We start from the raw sequence: 20966 nt of genomic DNA on the forward strand, positions 1-20966 counted from the left end.
GGACCTCCGGGTGCTACTGCAGTACAGATGCACACATTAATATAATAATAATCTACAAATGATTTGCCCAGGGTCACATATCAAATTTGAGGTAGAGCTGGAAATGGAATGCAGGTTTCCCAACTCTCAGTCCTGTCCTATAGCCACAAGATCCGAGTGGCACTCAGAACTAAATTCTGTAAGATACTTTCATTTATTCATCATCTCTAGGGCACTACTAAATTCATGGTCCATTTTGGTCAATTTCATGGTCATAGGATTTTTAAAATAGTAAATTTCATGATTTCAGCTATTTAAATCTGAAATTTCATGGTGTTGTAACTGTAGGGATCCTGACCCAGAAAGTTGTGCAGGTATCACAAGGTTACTGTAGGGGGGGTTGCGATACTGCTACCTTGACTTCTGCACTGCTGCTGGCAGGGGTACTGCCTTCAGAGCTGGGCAGCTGGAGAGCAGTGGCTGCTGGCCAGGAGCCCAGTTCTGAAGGCAGAGCCACCGCCAGCAGCAGCGCAGAAGTTAAGGATGGCATTATATGGTATTGCCACCCTTACTTCTGCACTGCTGCCTTCACAGCTGGGCCCTCAGTCAGTAACTGCCACTCTATGGCCACCCATCTCTGAAGGCAGCAGCGCAGAAGTAAGGGTGGCATGGTATGGTATAACCACCGTTACTTCTGCACTGCTGCTGGCGGGGCGCTGTCTTCAGAACTGGGTGCCCGGCCACCAGCCACCACCCTCTGGCTGCCCAGCTCTGAAGATAGCGGAGATATAAGGGTGGCAATACTTTGACCCCCTAAAATAACGATGTGACCTCTGCCCCTGCAACTCCCTTTTGGGTCAGGACCCCCAATTTGAGAAACGCTGGTCTCCCCTGTGAAGTCTGTATAATAATAGGGTAAAAGCACACAAAAGACCAGATTTCACGGTCCATGATGCGTTTTTCATGGCCGTGAATTTGGTAGGGCCCTAATCATCTTAAAACAAGAAACTTTTCGGTTTTATTATAGGACATAACAAGTATGAGTTTCAACTACTTACAGACATGAGTAATCTGGACGGGAATCTGCAAAGCTGCCATAGGACTCGGAGAGTTGCCTGCATTCTCTTCCAAGTGAGCCACTCGAATCTGCACATGCTGAACCCCTGAATTGGAATGAGTGTTTGATAACCCACTTCCAGATTTGTTTTCCGAAAGCTGGTGCCCTGGGTTGTTTTTTTGGTTCTCATGCAGCTGTTTAAGACCTTTTATTAGCACTGAGGGAGAAAAAGAAAATTCATTCTCAGACATGCTGAAGAGGGGCATTTGGAAACAACACTGTGCATCAGATCTCTGAGAAAGATCTAAACTGAGGGTCTCACCCGTTGGACTCTTCGTAACTTCAAGAGCCCCTGGGGTTTGAGAGAGCATGTGCGGCTGGTGGGGAAAGTAATCAAAGCCATCCAAGTAGAGCATCACTGATTTTTCACCCCAAAGGGAGCACTCGCTGGAATAGGGACAAGAGTAAGTGCTCCCCTGTTGGGGTATACATTAAGCGCCCAGAGAACAGAACAGGACCACAAACGCTTAACCAGAGGGCTTCTCTTACTGCTGCCCTTGAAAACTAGTTACCAGCCCCATCCCATTATGTTTTCAGTGGCTGTGGGTGAGGCATGTGTCCATACGAAATGGGGATCTTCCTGAACATTTACAGCATAAACATATTTCGACAACAGTTCAGGCTCATGCTTCTTTGATCTGCCTAGCTAAAACCAGAGCCATTGTTCACTGACTTGCAACAAACACCATGTGCCAACTCTCTCAAAGGATTAAAGGCCAAGAGGAATTGGGAGGGAGACCCTGAGCAGGGAGATCGAGCATATAAGAAAGGCTGGAAATGCTGCAAGGCCAGGACACCATGAATCTTGTGAGAGACCATGCAGCCTTCCATATGAAGCCCAGGTTTGCTTTTTTCAGTTGAGCCCCTGACAAGATGATGCTTTTTCAAGAAGACATCACAGCCAGCATGGAGCCTGGGAGAATGAGATGTCTGTCTGCTTTGCAGACTTGTCATCTGAAGATGAGAACCTTATCAGAATTGTTTGCACAAACAATTTGAGTGCAATCGCTGGTACTTCTTATGGGAGAACATTACTGCAGATACGGAGCTGAGCCTAACACAGGCATTGGAGTGATCCCAGGCTCAGGCAGAGTTTACCTTTTAAAATACAAAGTCCTGTACTCATGTTTCTCTCTACCTCTTTCATTCTCTCCTTTCTGTTTTCCTGTCCACCCCTAAAAGCTGTTTTCTTTAGCATGATGGGGAGGACGTATTTTTGGATGAACATAATTGTTTAAATGCAGAAATAATTTTGAACGCAAGGGTGCTGGCACATGCTAGAGGGTAGCAGGGTTGCAAGAAAAAGGCAACATGGGTTTGTTAAGAAAAAATCATGCCAAACCAACCTAATTTCCTTATTTGGCAGGGTTACTGGCCTAGTGCATAGGGAAGAAGCTGTGGACGTGATCTATCTTGATTTTGACATAGTCCCACGTGACATTCTCATAACCAAATGAAATGTGCTCTAGATGAAACTACTGTAAGGAGGATGCACAACTGGTTGACAGACCATACTCAAAGAGCAGTTAAGCAATGGTTCGCTGTCAGACTCGGAGGGTGTATCTAGTGGAGTTGCGCAGGGGTCAGTCCTGGGTTCAGTACTATTCAATATCTTCATTAATGACTTGGATAACAGAGCAGAGAGTATGCTTATAAAATTTGTGAATGATACCAAGCTGGGAGGAGTTGCAAGCACCTTGGAGGACAGAATTAGAATTCAAAACAGCCGTGACCAACTGGAGAATTGGTCTGAAATCAACAAGATGAAATTCAGTAAAGACAAGAGCAAAGTACTACACTTAGAAAGAAAAAAAAAATCAAACATACAACTACAAAATGGGGAATAAGTAGATGGTAGTACTGCTGAAAAGGATCTAGGGGATCTCATATTGAATATGAGTCAACAATATGATGCAGTTGCCAAAAAGGCTAATATCATTGTGGGGTTTATAAACAGGAATGTCATATGTAAGATATGAGAGGTAACTGTCCCACTCAACTCAACATTGCTAAGGCCTCAGCTGGAGTACTGCGTGTAGTTCTGAGTGCCATACTTTAAGAAAAGATACGGACAAACTGGAGTCCAGAAGAGAGCAAGAAAAATGATAAAAGGTTTAGAAAACCTGACCTATGAAGAAAGGTTAAAAGAAGGTGTGTATGTTTAGTCTTTTTAAAAAAAAAAAAAAGACGAGGGGGGAACCTGATAATCTTCAACTATGTTAAGGGCTGTTATAGAGAGGTCTGTGATCAATTGTTCTCCATGTCCACTAAAGGTAGGATAAGAAGTAATCAGCTTAATCTGCAGCAAGAGAGTTTAGGTTACATGTTCAGGAAAACTTTCTAACTATAAGGACAATTAAGTACTGGAACAGGCTTCCAAGGGAGGTTGTGGAATCCCCGTCATTGGAGGTTTTTAAGAACAGGTTGGACAAATACCTGTCAGGGATGATCTAGGTCTAGGTCTACTTGGTCCTACCTACGAGTTGAGGGCTGGACTAGACGACTTCGAGGTCCCTCCCAACCCTACATTTCTATGATTCTATGAATTTGTGAAACAACAATATGTATCTCTATTTAGAGAGAGGTCAACACATTAGTCAGCTTTTAGTTCATACCCAGAAAAAAAAGTTATAAATATTAAACCTCTGTGCAAACTCAATTTCTCAGGAATCTATAATATTTTAGCATGTTTGAAAAATAAGTACATAATAAACAAGCCACAGAAACCACAAATTTGGAGTATTTGTTTAAAAAAATACTGCATTTTTCAAACTTACAAGCAAACAATTCCTAGTGTCATAATTTGCATATAACATTGCAAAGAGAAATAAAATGTTCTCCCACTCTTGCAGAAGATGGGGGCAGACTAGTTCAAGAGGTTGCAGGACAGAAAGGATCAGTGCAATTGGGAAAAGCTCCAAAACACCAGATTCACCCTCCAATCCCACAGTGTAAACTTTCTACTGCATCTGTAGGTAAAGTGGCACATGGCTCCTAGAAAGCCACCCATCTTCCCTTCTTGTTCCCGCTGTGATCCCTAGTGCAACTAGCTGTGGGAGCAGCTAACATGTACAGGGTTGCAGGCCCAGGCCTTTGCTTTTCTGACACTCAATTCAGTCTTCAGTGATACCAGTGGATATTCCCCACCCTGGGCAGCAAATAGCCTTCTGTTTGGTGAGTGGGGAATTGAAAGGGGGACGGTAGCCTGTTGATTCATTTTGTCTATTTAGATTGTAAACTATCTAAGGCAGGGACGCTCTTACTATATGTTTGTACAGCACCAAGCACAGTGGGGCCCACTTGTGGTTGTGGCCTCTAAGCATACAAATAATAAATACTAATAATTGTCATAGGCAGGTATCCATTTACCAACACAACTCCTACCACAACTGGCATCCTGCTGGAAGCTTTTACAGCGAGAGCAAGGTCTGAACAAATGAGCATGGAGACTGAATTAGCCTCTCACTCAAGCAATCGCCCCTCCTGGCCAGCACAGGGATAAAGGACATTAGCAGGCAGACAGCAGTGGGGAAGCTTACACTGTCATTCTCTGTCCCTGCTCTGTTGACAATCAGGAGTCAAGCCCAGGGCTACCAATGTGGCATCTTTCATAATTACTAAGTTCACAATTTTTTAAAGTCATAACTCTATTTAGGGGTAACAATACCTATTCCTGAGGGACCTGTGAAGCAGACTTTCTGAAGACTTTACAGAAGAGAAAAAATGTGTAACTAATACATTACCAGGGAATGAAACATCTTTGTGGTTTGCAATCTGTCTTTTAATTGTCCACCATTTACTCCGAAGCCACTGTGGTGAGCGGACACTGCTCCATCCTTCAGCCAGTAGATCCCAATTGATTTCATTTTCATCGGACACCTCAAGCTCTGCTATCCTGGCAGGGTTATAGAAAAAAAGGAATCTGTCAGAAGCTGCCTTCAGGCCTTTAAGGGACGTTAGACATCTTTGCTTAAGAATGGATTTAGGCTTCCAAGGCTCCATGCTGCCAGATGTCAAGCAAATCACAGATGTCAGAGATGGATTAGACCTATTAACTCATCCAGTCCATCTCCCTGCCAATGCAGGTTGTTCTTCCTCCTAGTGCTCTGTCCAGACTAATTTTAAATCTCCCAAGCAATGGTGCTTGCAACACTTCTCTTGGGAAACTATTCCCCTAATACATCTCCTGGGCAGGAAATACTTCCTGATATTCAACCTAAGCTTTCACTCTCTTAATTTCATCCCATCACTCTTAGTTATACTCTTCTTTTACCCTAAATAACATCTATCTCTCCTTAGTATGGACTTATGTCTCCCCTTAGATTTCTCTTAGGTAAGCTATACATAGTTAACTATTTAAAACTTTCCTCAAAATCAATCCCTCCAGGTTCTTCAGAGCAGGGATTGTCTTCATATATGTTAGCAAATATCTAGCACCCTGTGGGCTCTACTACAATCTGTAGGAATAATCATCATCCCTGAATTCCCTTCAATTTGTACAGTATGCTGGGGAAGGGTTTTTGCCTGTAAGCTGCAAAAGCCCTCTTCATAGACCAAGTAGTTCTACTGACTGTACCTGCTAGCTAAAGGAACAATCCTAAAGGGATGAATTATGAATGACTGGACAGACTGCGAGAGACTAAATGCATCAATACTATTTGCACACCAGTACTAAGAAACATAACCAGGATGTATTGTAATTTACAATTAGTCAGGTTAATCATTTTGAATGTATGTCATAAAGCAGTGACTAGTGCTCTGTAAATCATGTTTGAATTCTCTGCCTGTCTCTCCCTTTTATCGCCATCCAAGAAAATTATCAAACCATAATGAAAAATTGACTGGCTGAAAAATCTGAGTTAAAAGTATTCAAAACAGAAGAGGAACTGAATGGCTCAGAAGGTTTCTAGTGGACTATTGAGCCTTTTACCACTTGGTTATCAGTTCAACTCTAACTCAGGTAGGGACCAAAGGTGGCGCCATCTGGTGGCCTACATGAAATGAAATTGTGGTCTCAGTTTAGTTCCTTGTGGACATGCGTCCACATCACAGAAACCACCACCACACTTGACCCTCGTTGGCAATCTCAGCAGAGAGGCCAAGGACTGAATGGGCATGGAGACTGAACTACCCTCCAGTTCAGGGTAGAAGCGCATTGGTGGGGCAGTGTGTGGGAAGCTTGCACGGTCGCTGCCTGTGCTGTACCTGTTCTGTGGAATAATAGAAGACTTCAGTCTCCAGGGCTTTCAATCTGACACCTTTCACGAGCACTAAAATTCACTAAAAAAACAAAAACAAAAATAATGTTCAATATGAAATCTCTGGGAAGTTTGAACACAGCAGCCATTTTTGGCGTGTTCTTGAGATCTCTTAATGACTGGGAAATCAGCAAAAGGGACCCCAAAGGAATTCTGCTAGTGTTACTTTTTTACTATGAAACTTTTAAAACTGAGAACACAAACCTCAAGATTAGATTTATTTCATCCTCCTTAGTCCACTCAGTCCCGCCACTCTGTTTCCAGTTCAGATAGTTAAGCCATTTGGAGCGGCATTGTTTTTCAGAGCGTGTTCCAACCCGTTCTGCCACAGCAGCCCACGATACCCCTTGTGTGACAATGTCACCTGGCTCCGTGCTGGTTAGTTCATGTACCACTTCTGCTAGTCTCTTTTCTTCTTCTTCTGTCCATTTTCCTAACAAAATAAAGGACAAAAACGTGCAAATTAGCCAACAGTACAAGCCATCTTAATTTTGAATAGCAGATATGGAACCATACAACATTTTGTGATTGGAAGCAGCACTACAATTTTCAGGAGTTTAACCACTTGCATAACTGTGATGCTCTGTACCTCGGGGGAACACCCAGCACACCCATGTTCATCCTTGTAAAATAATTGTGTGGTATCCAATGCAACGTTTGTCATGTCAGGTGTCTTCAGAAGGCTCATGATGCACTGAGCATTGTTGTTACAGTAATGTTATAGGTTATAATTTCATGTATATAGTTATAAGGCTGAAAATGTATCCTCATGGCTTAAAGCAAGCCCAGCCAAAAAACTCTCCAAGAACAGAGAGGCAATTCACACCTCATCAGGGCATGTATAGGACAAACCCAGCCCAGCCTCACATGAACAAAGGACGCTGGCCTAGGCAACAACAAAAGGATCTGTTAGGGCATGTCTTCACTACGGGGGGGGGGGGGGGGGGGGGGGTCGATTTAAGATACGCAAATTCAGCTACACGAATAGCGTAGCTGAATTCGACGTATCGGAGCCGACTTACCCCGCTGTGAGGACGGCGGCAAAATCGACCTCCGCGGCTCCCCGTCGACGGCGCTTACTCCTTCCTCCGCTGGTGGAGTAAGCGCGTCGATTCGGGGATTGATTGTCGCATCCCGACGAGACGCGATAATTTGATCCCCGAGAGATCGATTTCTACCTGCCGATTCAGGTGGGTAGTGTAGACCTAGCCTCAGACTCTCAAGTGAGTTACCACCTTTCCTTTGGTCAGTTTGGGACTGCAATGAGATAATGCTCACCTGACTCTGAATGGGGGAGAGCAGAGGCAAAGCCAAGAGGGAATAAAGAACATAATAAAAGGGACAGACATATGCCATGCTCTTCCTCTCTCTTCCACCTACATCTACAGACACCACACTAAGTGACTGAAGTGCTGATCAAAGGGGAGAGCCTGGCTCAAGAGCAACCAGCCAGCCTGTGGGGAGACAAATCTAAGTTTGTAAAGGCACCGAAAGTGTTAAGATCAGCTTAAAAGGTGTTTTGCTTTTATTTCATTTGACCAAATCTGACTTGTTATGTCACTGCAAGATGGAGGTTCCTAGGGTTGTGTCTGGGACTGGAGATATTGGCCAGTGTCATTCGGTTGCACAATCCAAGGAGCAGCTTATATGCCAGAGGCTGTGCGTGAACAGCCCAAGAGAGAGGGTTCTCACAGCAGAGCAGGGTAAGGCTGGCTCTCAGAGTCAAGGATTGGAGTGACCTAGCAGATCACCGGTCCAGATAACACCAGAGGGGAACGTCACAATAACCTTAAACAGTCATAGTGTCCTGGACGAATATAGGAGTTGCCCTATGTACTAGGTACATCCCTTTGACGGTCAGATGTTCCAACATTACATCATTAACTCATTCAAATGCTTGTTGGTCCACTGCAGCAGGGAAAGAGTTAATTGTTTAAAGGCAACATCTTTGCCCCTGTGAGCAATAAGAATGGGAATATTCAGATCTATACTGAGAAAACCAAGCATACTCTGTTCTAGTTATCATCCTCCCCCTCATTCAGGCTCCTTCCTCCACTACTTATTTATTTGTATGCTCATCAGCACAGTATGTTAGTGCTCTCCTTAATCAAACAAGACACTGCTTCCTCAGAAATACTAGGAGACACATACCATAACCCAACTAACAGATGGGAAGCCTCACACTCTCCCACTACAAATCTTTACACCCCTACATCAAGCCACTTCTAGCTCAATGCTAGTTTTTCTACACACACAGCCTCATCTTCCAGTGTGACTGGTCTGCCCAAAGATGCTCCTGGCCTGACACAAGAATCAGGAACTGGCAGAGGGTGTGATGATAAGTCTTATCAAGAGTGCGAGAATGAGCAGATAAGCAGGTACCAGCAGACAGGTCAGGAGAGACTCCCTTCCAAGACTCTTTCCCAGCCTCACGTCCTAGTGGCCAAGAACTCTCTTTTGGTACATCCCAGGAGCCCCGCTGAGCTCCCCTCCCCCAGGGGACTTCACACCTGGAAATTAGGTCACCAGTTAGCTACCTCAGTTAGGAGTTACACACCTGGCAATTAGCCAAGTTGTAAAGATTTGAATTCTGATTCACAAATGTTTTTACAACTTTAATTCCACAAGTCTCTCTGGCAAAAATATAATTTCCATGAAACAGTGACAGCGGTGAAGCAAAGAAACCCAGCCATGAGATGATTACTGGGCTCTCATCTCAGTTTAGCCACCGACTCACTTTGTGATCTTGGGCAAGTCAACCTATCTGTAAAACTGGGTAAAAAACGGAGACAACACTGAAAATAAGGGGACAGATCCCTGGGGAGTCGTCCTACGGAAAAAAAAATCGCAACACGTTGAGGAGCACCTCAATCTATATTTAGGGATTGTTATGGAACAGTGTATTCAGTTTTGGGTCACTGATTCCTAACATTAAGTGGTAGTGAAGTTATTAACCTATTTTACGACTTTCTATAGCACACATCATGATAGCATCCAAGCATGTACATTTCATCTGCAGTAAAATATCCTTATGATACCGAGTCAACATTATGGATTAATCTCTTGCTGTCAAAACACCTCATGGTACAAGATCATAAAATCTCACAAACTGAGCAGTCCAGCTGTCAGTGTTTGGATGCGAAACATGTAAGGAAAAGCCTAAGTGCGGCAGGAAGTAATGCTGGTGATTCAATATGTATGCCACATTCACTCTGGGTCAGTACTGAAACGATGCTCCAGCATGATGCAAAGTACTTCTGCTAAAAGTGCTGACTTTCAGATGAGACATAAAACCAGAGTTCCAGGCCCCTTGAATATCATTAACAATCCCATGGGAAATTACATGGGTATTAAATCCAGAGTCCTGGCCAAATTTCAATTGGGTAATTATATACTGGCTACCTAATTTTCCCCTTCATTTTTAATAAAGTATATTTCATTTCCTGTCCTACAATATTGTGCAGTGTTGATATGTGCTGTTTAATAGTTTCTTCACTGTAATTCAGCGATAGCTACAATTTAGCACTGAGTGATATGACACCTATATATATATATAGAGAGAGAGAGAGAGAGAGAGAGAGAGAGAGTGTGTGTGTTTGTAAATATCCAATGATTAAAATGCATCAAATACTTTGTAATTCATCGTGATGAAAAGTACCATAGGAACATCAGAGCTCAAGATTGTTATTAAAGGCCTACAAAAAAAGTTATATATACACATTGTAATTTTTTTGCCCTTTGTGACCTGAAATTAGAAATAAAAAGACTTAAAATAAAAAAAGTTACCCAATTTTATGCTAAGCCTCAGCCTGAAGTGAATTTCCTACAGAACAGGAAATCTCTAAAAACAACAGAAAGAGATAACAATGGGGAAACTGACACAGCCTTAACTAGAATATCCTTTACTGACACCACTATACTACCATACCTGTGTTGCAGGTGTCCTTCATCAGCCTACATCGATCTTTTACAGATGAAGCACTTCTTCCCAGTGCAGCGCCTATTGTTGCCCAATCATTACCATGCTTTATTCTTAACCTAAATGGATACAGTTTATTAGCGTTTTGTTCAAATGATTCACACAGCTATACTGCATGGTAGGCAATAATAAATATTATATTATTGGAGTGTGAGCACAGTCTCACAATAGATGGGACTAGTCAAAATGTCAAGGTTTTATTCCCAATTCTTGCTGCTAATTTGTCACATGATGCTGGAAGCCATTTAGCCTGGCCATGCCTCAGTTTATCCATTTGTAAAATAGGTATAATGATATTTACCTGCCTCATAGGAATGTTGTGATGCTTAACTAATTATTGTTTGAAACATGTTTTGAGATTTTCAGATGAAAGGTGAGACTCCCATTCCAAATTCTTAGCTATTCCCAAGGGGAGACTTTGCATGTGGTACAGGGAATACTCATGAAGCCTAGTATAATAGGTGCTGAAAAACTGGGAATTCTATAACACCTGCCCAGGAAGCCAGTTTACACTGCATCTTGCCTTACTATTTTCCTATTTCTAAAGCTTATGCATTCCCCTTCCTTCACCACTTCTCAGAGTGTCTTAAAATATTAACCATGGTTACTTATTAATTTCAATTTATTATGAACCCATCTTGAACTCTAGGTGCCTTACAAAACACATCGAAACTTCAACTGGATTAATATCCAAACAAAGTAACTCCCACTTTAAATCCTCCACTCTTCCCATCAATGCAGGCTGTATCCTAATCAACCCAATCAATCCTTCAGGAAAAACCTGGGAAAACAGATAAGCCTGTAGAATATCCTTGGTTCTGTCACACCAAGGGTGTGTATTCCAGATTCAAGGACCCTCATTGATGTCTTGGTGAAGTCTCCCAACATCTGTTTTCATAAGGGGAATCTTATGCTTGACCATTCAACCATCCTTACAGTTAACCTGCTCAAGTTCTCTAAAGAAAGAGGACCAAACTACTCTCAGTTATACTTATGAAAATCTGAAGTATCATTGGTTTCAATAGAATACATCAATCTTAGTTTGGCTAAGTGCTGTATTTACATCTGTAAATACATCCAAGTAGAAATTGACCAGAAAGTGGCTTTCATTGCCCTTCAAACTACTCCGCTACACCACTACTTTGGAGAAAAGAGTTATAGCAGTCAATTTACCTATGATCACTGAACTGAAATGTTCATAGTGAAATCTTTATAAAATTCTTTTTTAAAACTGTTATAAATAAATTAGATAATAAGATCTTGTGAATGCAAAACTTACTCCTTGAGCTTTTCAATTTCTTCAGGAGTATACCTATGCAATAAATAAAAAGAACATTACTTAGAACAGAAACATACACTTTTTGTTAACCATACACAGTGTACTACTAACAGCACAAAAGAAAATTTCTAACTGAGGGAAACAATCTGAATATTTAAAAGCACATTAAAGGTAAATTATTTATCTTTGTTCATTTCTAAACATGTTTGGATCTCTTCACATTTAGATTTACACTCGTGTAACTCCTTCAACTTCAATGAGAAATCAGAATTAGGCCCACTTATGCCTTAAAGAAGGGCTAGTTCTTCACAGCACATCTATTATTTAATTTTGTAACTGTCATAGTGATGTTTATTGCCACAAATGCATCATTAACACTTAGCACTCAAATCGCACTTTTCCTCTTCAAAGAGCTTTATAAACATTAACTAAAATCCTAACCATCACCCCAGGGATATACGTATCTCCATTACTTTACAGTTAGGGAATCCAAGCCCGGGGGATTAAATGAATTGCCCTCTAGATCACGTCAGAGACAAGATTAGTACTCAGCAGTTCATGGCCCGGCTCTTAGTTCTGTGCTCACTTCACAATGATCTCCACATCCTGGTAATCCTTTTATAGTGAATACTATCACAGGTGCATTAGACTCCAATCCTACAGTAGGTTACATCAATGCAGACCCATGCACCGATGCAAAATTCCCTTGGAGTCAATGGAACAGTGTGCTAGCATATCCTGATGCAGGATCAGTCCTTTGGAAGTTCTTATACAAAATTATGGAAAGGAAGGAACTAAGAATTAAGAAGGAAAGAGAAAGTCTTATATAAATCCGAGGTGTCTGCAAAGGGTGCAGAAAAGATAAATGGCCAAAAATCCCTGCCTCTAATGGGATGTTGTTTTTATCTTGAACATACTGCTCCCTACAGTAGTGGACCAGTGTGGGAACACTTTTCAGAGAGAGTTCTGGAAAGCGAAGGGAAGGAAGAAAAAACAAGATGAGTCTCTTGTTAGCACTTAGCTAACTAATCCCACTGATTTAAACAAAGTACCAGAAAAAGAAATCTAAAAAGATTGCAAAGCTTAGGTCAAAGAGAATCATCCCACCTGATGGAAAAGGACACCAGGAAATGTACTGAACTGCTGGCAGGAGACATTAGCATCCACTGCCTGGAGTGACCTGCAGGATGCAGGAGAAATGGCTTTTCATATGAATGTTTTCTGTTTCCAAGTTTTCTCCAGTATGAAAGTTCTTCAATTACTTAAATGGGCAATGCCAAAAAGCATTAACAAAAAACATGCTATGCATTCTAAAAAAAAAGTTTGTAGATTGCTTCGTTTAGAGTCCACTTCTTGAGCTATAATACCAAAATGAAATCAGCCATGATTTCTTTTGTTTGCTTTTAATTCCCTCCCCCCACCCACCTTATTTAGAGAAACAGCCTTCTCTAATAGACTGAGCTCTGTACCAGGAGCCAGGACCTACTGAGTTCTAAAGCTGACTCAGCATTGACTTGTGTGAGGTCTTGGGCAAGTCATCTACGCTTTCTGTTTATCTACATGTTAAAAGGCAGGCGTGTTTAGAGAATAGTTAACCTTTGTTAAAGCAATGTTTAGAAAACTAAAATGGTATTTGCTATCAAATGTGCTATCAGTGTTATCAAACACAACAAGCATGGTTGCTTGTGTATTCAATATACAGTAAATTCCATAAATTACACAAATCTCTGAAGCAATAATGTGGAGCGACAGCAATGGGCTGCATAGCCAGTAATTCATCTCTGTGCATGTACAAAGGCTATACTGGAGATCATTGGAAGCACTTATATAAGTTCTGACAAGATTTTATATCAACAGAACCAAAAAGGGAGGGAGCTTGACCTTTTTTCCCCTAGGCCTAATAAATCTCATGGCAACAGCCTCTAGTCTTGCTTCTCAACTACGTCTGAGTTGAAAGGAATTTACCTTTTCCCCCCAAAAAATGTCATTTTCATTACTTGAAGTGAATGTAAAATAAAAAACCCAAAACAAAACCAAACCACATGATCCCAATGATACCAATCAAGCCATGCATTATTATAGGTTTTCATACTTTCCAACATGGTTTCTGTCATCATACATGCGAAGAACTCTTCTATAAACTGCAAAGAGAGGCCGGTTCAGACCCCATGCTATGGTCCTGTAGAAATCTTTTCGTTCATCTTTTGACATCTCAAAGATAATTTCAGTGGCATCTTTTATTCCACGGGCCTAGATAGATAACATTTTAAAAAGAGATTTTAGACAAAACTGTGTATCATTGACGAACAGAACTTTTAAAAATGAGAAGGCTGGTACATTATTCTGAAATTCATGATATTTCATAAAACTATAAGTCAAAATTGTAAACTTGGATTCCTAAATTAGACAACTGAATCTATATCTGCCCAAATAAGTGCAGAACATCACTGAAAAACAGGTCATTTATTCAGAGGCTCAAATATGCATTGAAGTGCCTAACTTCTATACAAGTTTGAAAATTCTAGTAAATGTATATTTTGTGGTAAAAAAAAAAAATCAATGTCAAATCTGAGAATATCATACAAAATAAATTTAAACTGACACTGTTTAGTTCATGCACTGGGGTTTTTGTAAGGAGAAAGAAGTTTCACAAACAAACAATCTGAAGAAATGCTTTAATAAAAAAATCAATCAATGTAAAGCTAATTTTAAGGCAGTGGTGCCCAACCTTATTACACAGGAGGGCCACATAAACTTAAGCACAACCTTGTGTACAGATTCTACATATTTTAATCAGATTTAAAGTCACCTGTATTGATTTATATTTTAAGTTCAGCTTGTTATGTATGTATTTAGATAGTGTGTAAATAGAAAATACTGTAAATAGAAACAACCTGTGATAACTAAAATGATGTAAACATGATGACAAAATGCTGATCAATCATTATTGTGTTGAAGCAGGCCTTCTGAAACGCTCTGGTGGGCCATGTACGGTCTGTGGGCCGTAGTTTGGGCACCTCTTTTTAAGGTAAGATATTTCTTTATATTGATGGAAACCCAAACAAAGCTTAATTGTGATAGCACATGAGAACTAGAAAGTGAACATGATTATAAAAGAAAAACAAAGCTGACCAATTTAGTTTAATTGTCCAAGCTGAGTGAAGTGAAAAAGGCAAGCAAACATCAGAAATGGGGATAAGGTATGGTAAATTGTATTTTACAAACCATTTCAATGTTAATCCAGAGGGTTATTATTAACCCAAGAAAGAATTGAGACTTTAATTTGATCAAGCTAAATAAAAAAAGGCATGTACATGTGCACGATTTTGTGAGTATAAATTCTAATACCTGTGCAGGTAGGTGTTAGTACTGGAAAAGGTGCACAGAGGTGTTTGCACATGCCCTAGTGAAGACTGGATCTAGCCCCTTCTGTAGGTGTAGATTCTTCTCTTCATGTGGCCATGATTTCCATGGGAGTTACATATGCTCAAGGGAAGATCACACCACTTGAGCACACTGATGTAAAATTTTACAATTAATTATTCTGAGCATGCAAACTGGAAGTGTTGTGAGACGATCTGGCAGAGCCTTAAACCCTAAGTATGATTACAATAAAAATTATATTTACTGATTTTATGCATTAGAAACATTTTTGTGTATTTCAGACAGGCAATAATCAGTTCTACTACAAAATAATCAAAATAAGCCCATTTGCATGCTCTTTGGAAGTTCTACGGAAAGTTAGTTTCAAATAGGATATAGTAGAAACAGCATTACCAGCTAAATTAGCAGACTAATGTACTGTAATTCCTACCTTTAAATAACGTTCAATGTTACTCATCAAAATGTCGATTTCTTCCTTCGACCACATTCCCTGCTTCCATTTATGGCCTTAAAATGGACAAGACAAACTAATCACAATGCTGGAGGCCAGCAAGGTGGGGGAAATCAGAACACATAATTTCCTTACTGAAGTAATTAACAAAGAAAAACATGTAGTTGTTACAAACTAATTAGAACCATTACATAAGCAGTAATTACTCTATTTGCTAAGCAACCAGTTTTCATGTTTGATCGCTTCAGTATCACCAACCCCAAGAGTTCAAAAAAAAAAAAAAATTCACAAGATTCTGATGATTTTAAGTCACTTTAAAAAAAAAATTGGGGGTTGTTTTTATTTGGCTTCTGGTTTTTGAATCTTTAGGGTGCATTCAAGTCACGTGTTTAGGCTTTTCGCTGCAACCATGAGGACTGGAAGCTTTTTTTTTTTTAAATAATGAAAGCTGAGATTCTCATGTATTCCCATGACTACAGGAGCCAGGGCTTAAAGAAAAACAAATATCACGAGGCACAATAAAATTGCAAAACCTGGCAACACTGCAGCTTTATGTTATGGACCTTATCACTTCCAACCATAACTGCTCTTAGTGCTCCCCATGCAGTCAATGGAAATAAGCTCTATGCCTGGCAGAGTTTGCAGAATTGGGCCCTATGTCATTATTATCTGTATTGGGAGTAGTAGCTAGTGGTCACAATCAGAATTGAGGCCCCATTGCATGTGTTGTATTTCCCAAATAAAAACGGCAAATCAATACACACAAACATTAGTTAGGTTTCAGAGTAGCAGCCGTGTTAGTCTGTATCCACAAAAAGAACAGGAGTACTTGTGGCACCTTAGAGACTAACAAATTTATTAGAGCATAAGCTTTCGTGGGCTACTGACCGCTTCTGCATCCGAAAGCTTATGCTCTAATAAATTTGTTAGTCTCTAAGGTGCCACAAGTAAACATTAGTTAGTAATTTCAATACCATCTAAGCTTTTGGCTTTTTTTAAAAAGCAAAACCAATTCGATTTTATTCAGATATAAGGATGCAAACCTTAAATACCATGATCTAATAGCCAAGTGGCATTAAAAATAACTGCCTCTTTACTCTTGCCTACAGATATTTTCTCCCTTTTGTGCTCATAACATCTTTACTAGTGACAGATCACATGTAATTAAGGATACGCTCCTGACCCACTTCAGGTACTGAATGCTGGCTACATGCCCATCTCTGCTCAGAAAAACCAAGTGTTTCCTTCTTAGCCTGATAATTACCAGCAAAACAATTTGGAGAGAATTGACAAAGAGTGTTTGCTTATTGAAATCCAATTATAAATTAAAAGTACAGTCATTATAGCTAATTCTGTTCCTGCAGTTAGGAGAATGTTCTTACACCATGTCTCCAATCTTTCTCTTCCTCCCAAGCTACATACAGAGACCTAGATGAGGTTCCAGAGGTAAATTACACCTATAGTGTATAGTTACAATTCTTTGTCATTTACATGACCATCTGAGCATAGAAATCACACGAAGAGGCGATAGGGCTGCACTTTACATGGAATAGCATCTAATTTGAGGAAAGGAAACCTTATATTATGCCTTTGCTATGTCTGCCTACTTCTAGCCAACTTAAGCCAAGTTTAATATAATACGACACAGGACTTGAAAAACCTATTTAGACACCTATTAGCCAGGGGCATAAAAGTTGGTGGTGCACACTGCCCATGTGAGAAGCTTCAAACTGCTGTGATGGGGGAACATACTGGGATTCCTATAAGCATATTTTCTCTGAGAAAGGTGGCCAGCAGGATTCTGCCACTTTCTCAGGGGTTCCCAAACTTTTTCATAATATGGGCTTATATTTTAATGGAAAGATTGTTCCAGTATCACTTCTCCCATTCACAATCGCACAGACAATCCTCCACTCCATTTACAATTGCATAGGCCACCTGGAATTCATGACCATACAGCATGCCTGTGGGAACCACGACAATTACTTACAGGGGAAAGGAACATGAGGGAAGTGTTTAGTGTATTTTCACTTTGAACAGCTGGAAATGAGAAGATCCAGCAGCATGTGATCAGTCAGCTCTCCACCCAATCATCAGCAAGAACTCCTTTGGCCACAGTTTGGAGAACACTGCTCTAGGCTAGTTGACTTTGATAAATGTGAAGGCCCCACTGGCTGCTGGAAAAGAGGTGCATAATCTCTCTGCTTCCTCACCCTAGAGTCTACCAGCTACTGTCATGGGGCGTCTCAACTACTTTACCCCCAGCCTCCTGAAATGGAAAGCAGTCTCTTTGCTACTCTGCCCCCCACCCACCTCAGTTCTTGAATTGAGCACCGTGGAGATTAGAACCTGTGCAGAGCTGAGGAAAAATGGGGATGGAAAAGATGGGGGAAACTAGTGGCTCTTAAAAGCAACCATGCATCCAATCAGGACAGTGAATGAAAGTGATAGACAGGAACAGATAATATGATGGGTGCTCGTTTCTTCCTTCTCCCAGCTCTGAAGTTCCCATTCCCAATGCCTCCCAGTCATTGCTCCCTCCCTACAAGCTGCCATCCTCTTTCTGCAGAGAACCTCAGACCTATGGAGTTTTTGTGGAAAATTAAAAGGAAACAAAATAATATTTATTTTGTTCAAAATTTTTCCACAAAAGTTTGTTTCAATTTGATTTGAAAATATATATATAAATAAACAAACACCCACTAATTTTCATTCACCTCTTTCCTCCCCATTGGAAGACGGAGGAAAAAAATTGGCGGGGGGGGAAATAATAAAAAAAAAAAACTGTTTCAAATTGCATCACGAGCATATTCATATTTCCTAAAAGTCCACATTTTGTTGAAAAAAACACAATGAAAAATTTCATCCAGCTCTAATGTGGAACAATTAAGTTCTGAAGTGCTCTACAGCAGTAAGTTTAAATCATGTGATGCTTTTAAACGACTTGAGGCACTACCGAGTCCCTAAGCAGGATCTCCTTAAATAATTACTACTGCTACTAAAACATTGCCACTCCTGGGAGCATTATAGCACCTGCTCCCTCCCTTACTATAGCTACATCGGGGTGGAGTGGGGGTGGGGGGGCACCACTCTATCCTTCTCCATCAAGATGGGAACAAGATGAGTAGAAACTGATCACATGTTTTTGTTGTACATCAACGGCAAGTGGCGGATTCATTTAGCATTGTGTTTCAAGGAACATTCTGGAAAATAAAAGGAGAGTGAGAATAAGAAGGCCACACACACACACAAGCTCCAGTAGATTCTATAGGGCATTATTTTTTATTTTGTTAAATAAATAGCCTCCTTATTTTTACTCTCCTTTGTAACTTATTTGAAATTACTGGTAACATATAGTGGAACACTTTTAATCCTAGTCATAGAATATCAGGGTTAGAAGGGACCTCAGGAGGTCATCTAGTCTAACCCCCTGCTCAAAGCAGGACCAATCCCTAGACAGATTTTTGCCCCCAATCCCTAAATGGCTCCCTCAAGTATTGAACTCACAACCCTGGGTTTAGTAGACCAATGCTCAAACCACTGAGCTATCCTCATCATTCTCTCTATCCCTCTAGATCCCCTTTCACTTTTTATCTTGCCTTTTGTATGGGACAAAGTAAGACCTACTACTGCCCAGTATGGAAAGAGTCTGTATTTCTAGATTTAGATTTCACCCTGCTAACAAGGATGCAGGCATCCTGCACCAGAATACAGGGTATTTTATGCAGCCTAAAAAGTACCATCATACACACATTATACAGATCAGCTCACCTTTTTGCAACCAATGGGAGAATTTGGGCCTAAATATCCTACCTTTGTTTGTTAGAGAATCCTTATCCTCTTTGGTTGTAAACCAGGCTTGACTAACAGCTGACACGTCTTCACTCCCTAGAGGAGAGATTTCATCCAGTTGTTCATTCTGAAGAATCTTGAAAAGAAGCATTGAAGAGTACCTTGTTAACTGATTTAACATTCATTCCCCCACCTTGAATTTAACATGCAATGCTTGGCAAGTGTAAGTGGAAAAAAGATGGCTGTGTCATACGAGTTGACCTTGCTGGCTGCTAATAAAGTGTATTTGTTTTAGGCAGGGCACTACCAGGATATTTTCCGTTTTTAAACAACACTTTTACCCATCATACTCATGGCCAGCTTAAACTAATATCTCTTCCCAATCATCTTTTACAAAATACACACCAATTTTCTCACAGTAATGGCACTGATATAAATTCTATTTTTTTTTAAATTGTAGGATATATTGAATCATTTGCTTATCTACTGTAATGTACACTCCTCCTCCGCTATTCTATATTCTGCATAAGGTGAAGGTTTACAAACTAAGATCTGTGTTTTCCCTTGTCCTTCTCTCCTTGCAGTGGGCCTACTTTACACACCATCAAGAGAAATGACTGATATTTACAAGAAGCTTCACAAATGAACAAAGTACATACAATCTCTAACAACACAACTTTTGTGCCCTGTAAGGAAAAGATCTTCTTTTAAAAAGTGTATTCTTTATTCAGATATTGGCTTAAATCCGTCGTTATTTGTGTCCAGCTGATGTATTAATTTTATGACAATTACACTTGTCATTTAGCATTAAACTATTAATTTTTAGTATATTTTATTATTCAATTTGTTAAATATTTGTAAAAGAAAAACCTAGTTAACACAACTTATAAAGTATACAATTAAAAGTGGACTCAAATAGTTTAGAACCCAACTGTAACCTCCACCTTAAAATTGTAGTTTGTTAGGAAATGCATGGGGTATGAAGAGGACAGACAGAAGAGGGGGAAGTAGTACTAGCAAGGACCAGAAGATTGAAGACAGGTAAGATGTGTGGGGGAAAATATAACTGGTAGTTTTGCAGACACTGGATATGGCAGAACTGTATTTGTAGTGAGTGGAGTCAGGTGATATGCACCTTAAATAGGGGCAGCAACAGCAGGAAGAGAAAAGTAAAGAAAAACATTCAGAGATTTAGGGTATGTATACATTACAGTAGCTACAGAAGCACAGCTACTGCCCTGCAACTGTGTAACTGTAGCGTAGAAGGTGTTTTTCTGTCAATGCAGATATGTCACCTCTCTGAGAGGCAATAGCTAGGTAAAAGGAAGAATTCTTCCGTCAACCTAGCTGCATCTACAGTGAGGCTTCAGTCAACCTAACTACATCACAAAGTGCATGAATTTTTTCACAGCCCTGAGCGATGTAGCTAGGTCGACCTAAGTTTTAGGTATAGATCAGGCCTCAGAAAGCATTGCTGTAGCCTCCAGGGAAGCTAGGGATTTTAAAACTATGACCCAAAAGGGCTGGTAGTGGCCAGATGGGAGCAGAGTGATCGCAAATAGGTCCAGTTGGCCCCCACTATCCTTGCTGGAACATCTCTGGAGAGATGGGAGCTGTAAACGCCACACCTAATAGGGATAATAATACTTACTATCTTAACTCTCAAAGGTGTTGTGAGGATTAATTAGATAATGGGCTCAGTCCTACTCCAACTGAAGTTAAAACTC

General features: G+C 40.5%; 1 protein-coding gene across 6 annotated transcripts in view; it reads right to left on the reverse strand.

Annotated features, from left to right (window-relative positions):
- DMTF1 (cyclin D binding myb like transcription factor 1) overlaps nucleotides 1–20966 on the reverse strand; it is a 66743-nt gene that overhangs the window by 20387 nt on the left and 25390 nt on the right. For 5 of the 6 annotated variants that reach the window (XM_005304490.5, XM_024108528.3, XM_065553480.1 and 2 more), the window contains 8 exons: nucleotides 19261–19375; nucleotides 15427–15503; nucleotides 13705–13862; nucleotides 11613–11645; nucleotides 10283–10392; nucleotides 6559–6787; nucleotides 4840–4991; nucleotides 1038–1253 (listed from right to left, as the gene is read on the reverse strand). In XM_005304490.5, coding sequence (XP_005304547.2) covers nucleotides 1038–1253; nucleotides 4840–4991; nucleotides 6559–6787; nucleotides 10283–10392; nucleotides 11613–11645; nucleotides 13705–13862; nucleotides 15427–15503; nucleotides 19261–19375 — 1090 coding nt within the window. The remainder of the gene's footprint in view (nucleotides 1–1037; nucleotides 1254–4839; nucleotides 4992–6558; nucleotides 6788–10282; nucleotides 10393–11612; nucleotides 11646–13704; nucleotides 13863–15426; nucleotides 15504–19260; nucleotides 19376–20966) is intronic. The other variant, XM_042859429.2, reaches the window with a different exon arrangement.

This window comes from Chrysemys picta, chromosome 1 (genome assembly GCF_011386835.1).
Source record: "Chrysemys picta bellii isolate R12L10 chromosome 1, ASM1138683v2, whole genome shotgun sequence".
Classification (NCBI taxonomy): domain Eukaryota; kingdom Metazoa; phylum Chordata; order Testudines; family Emydidae; genus Chrysemys; species Chrysemys picta.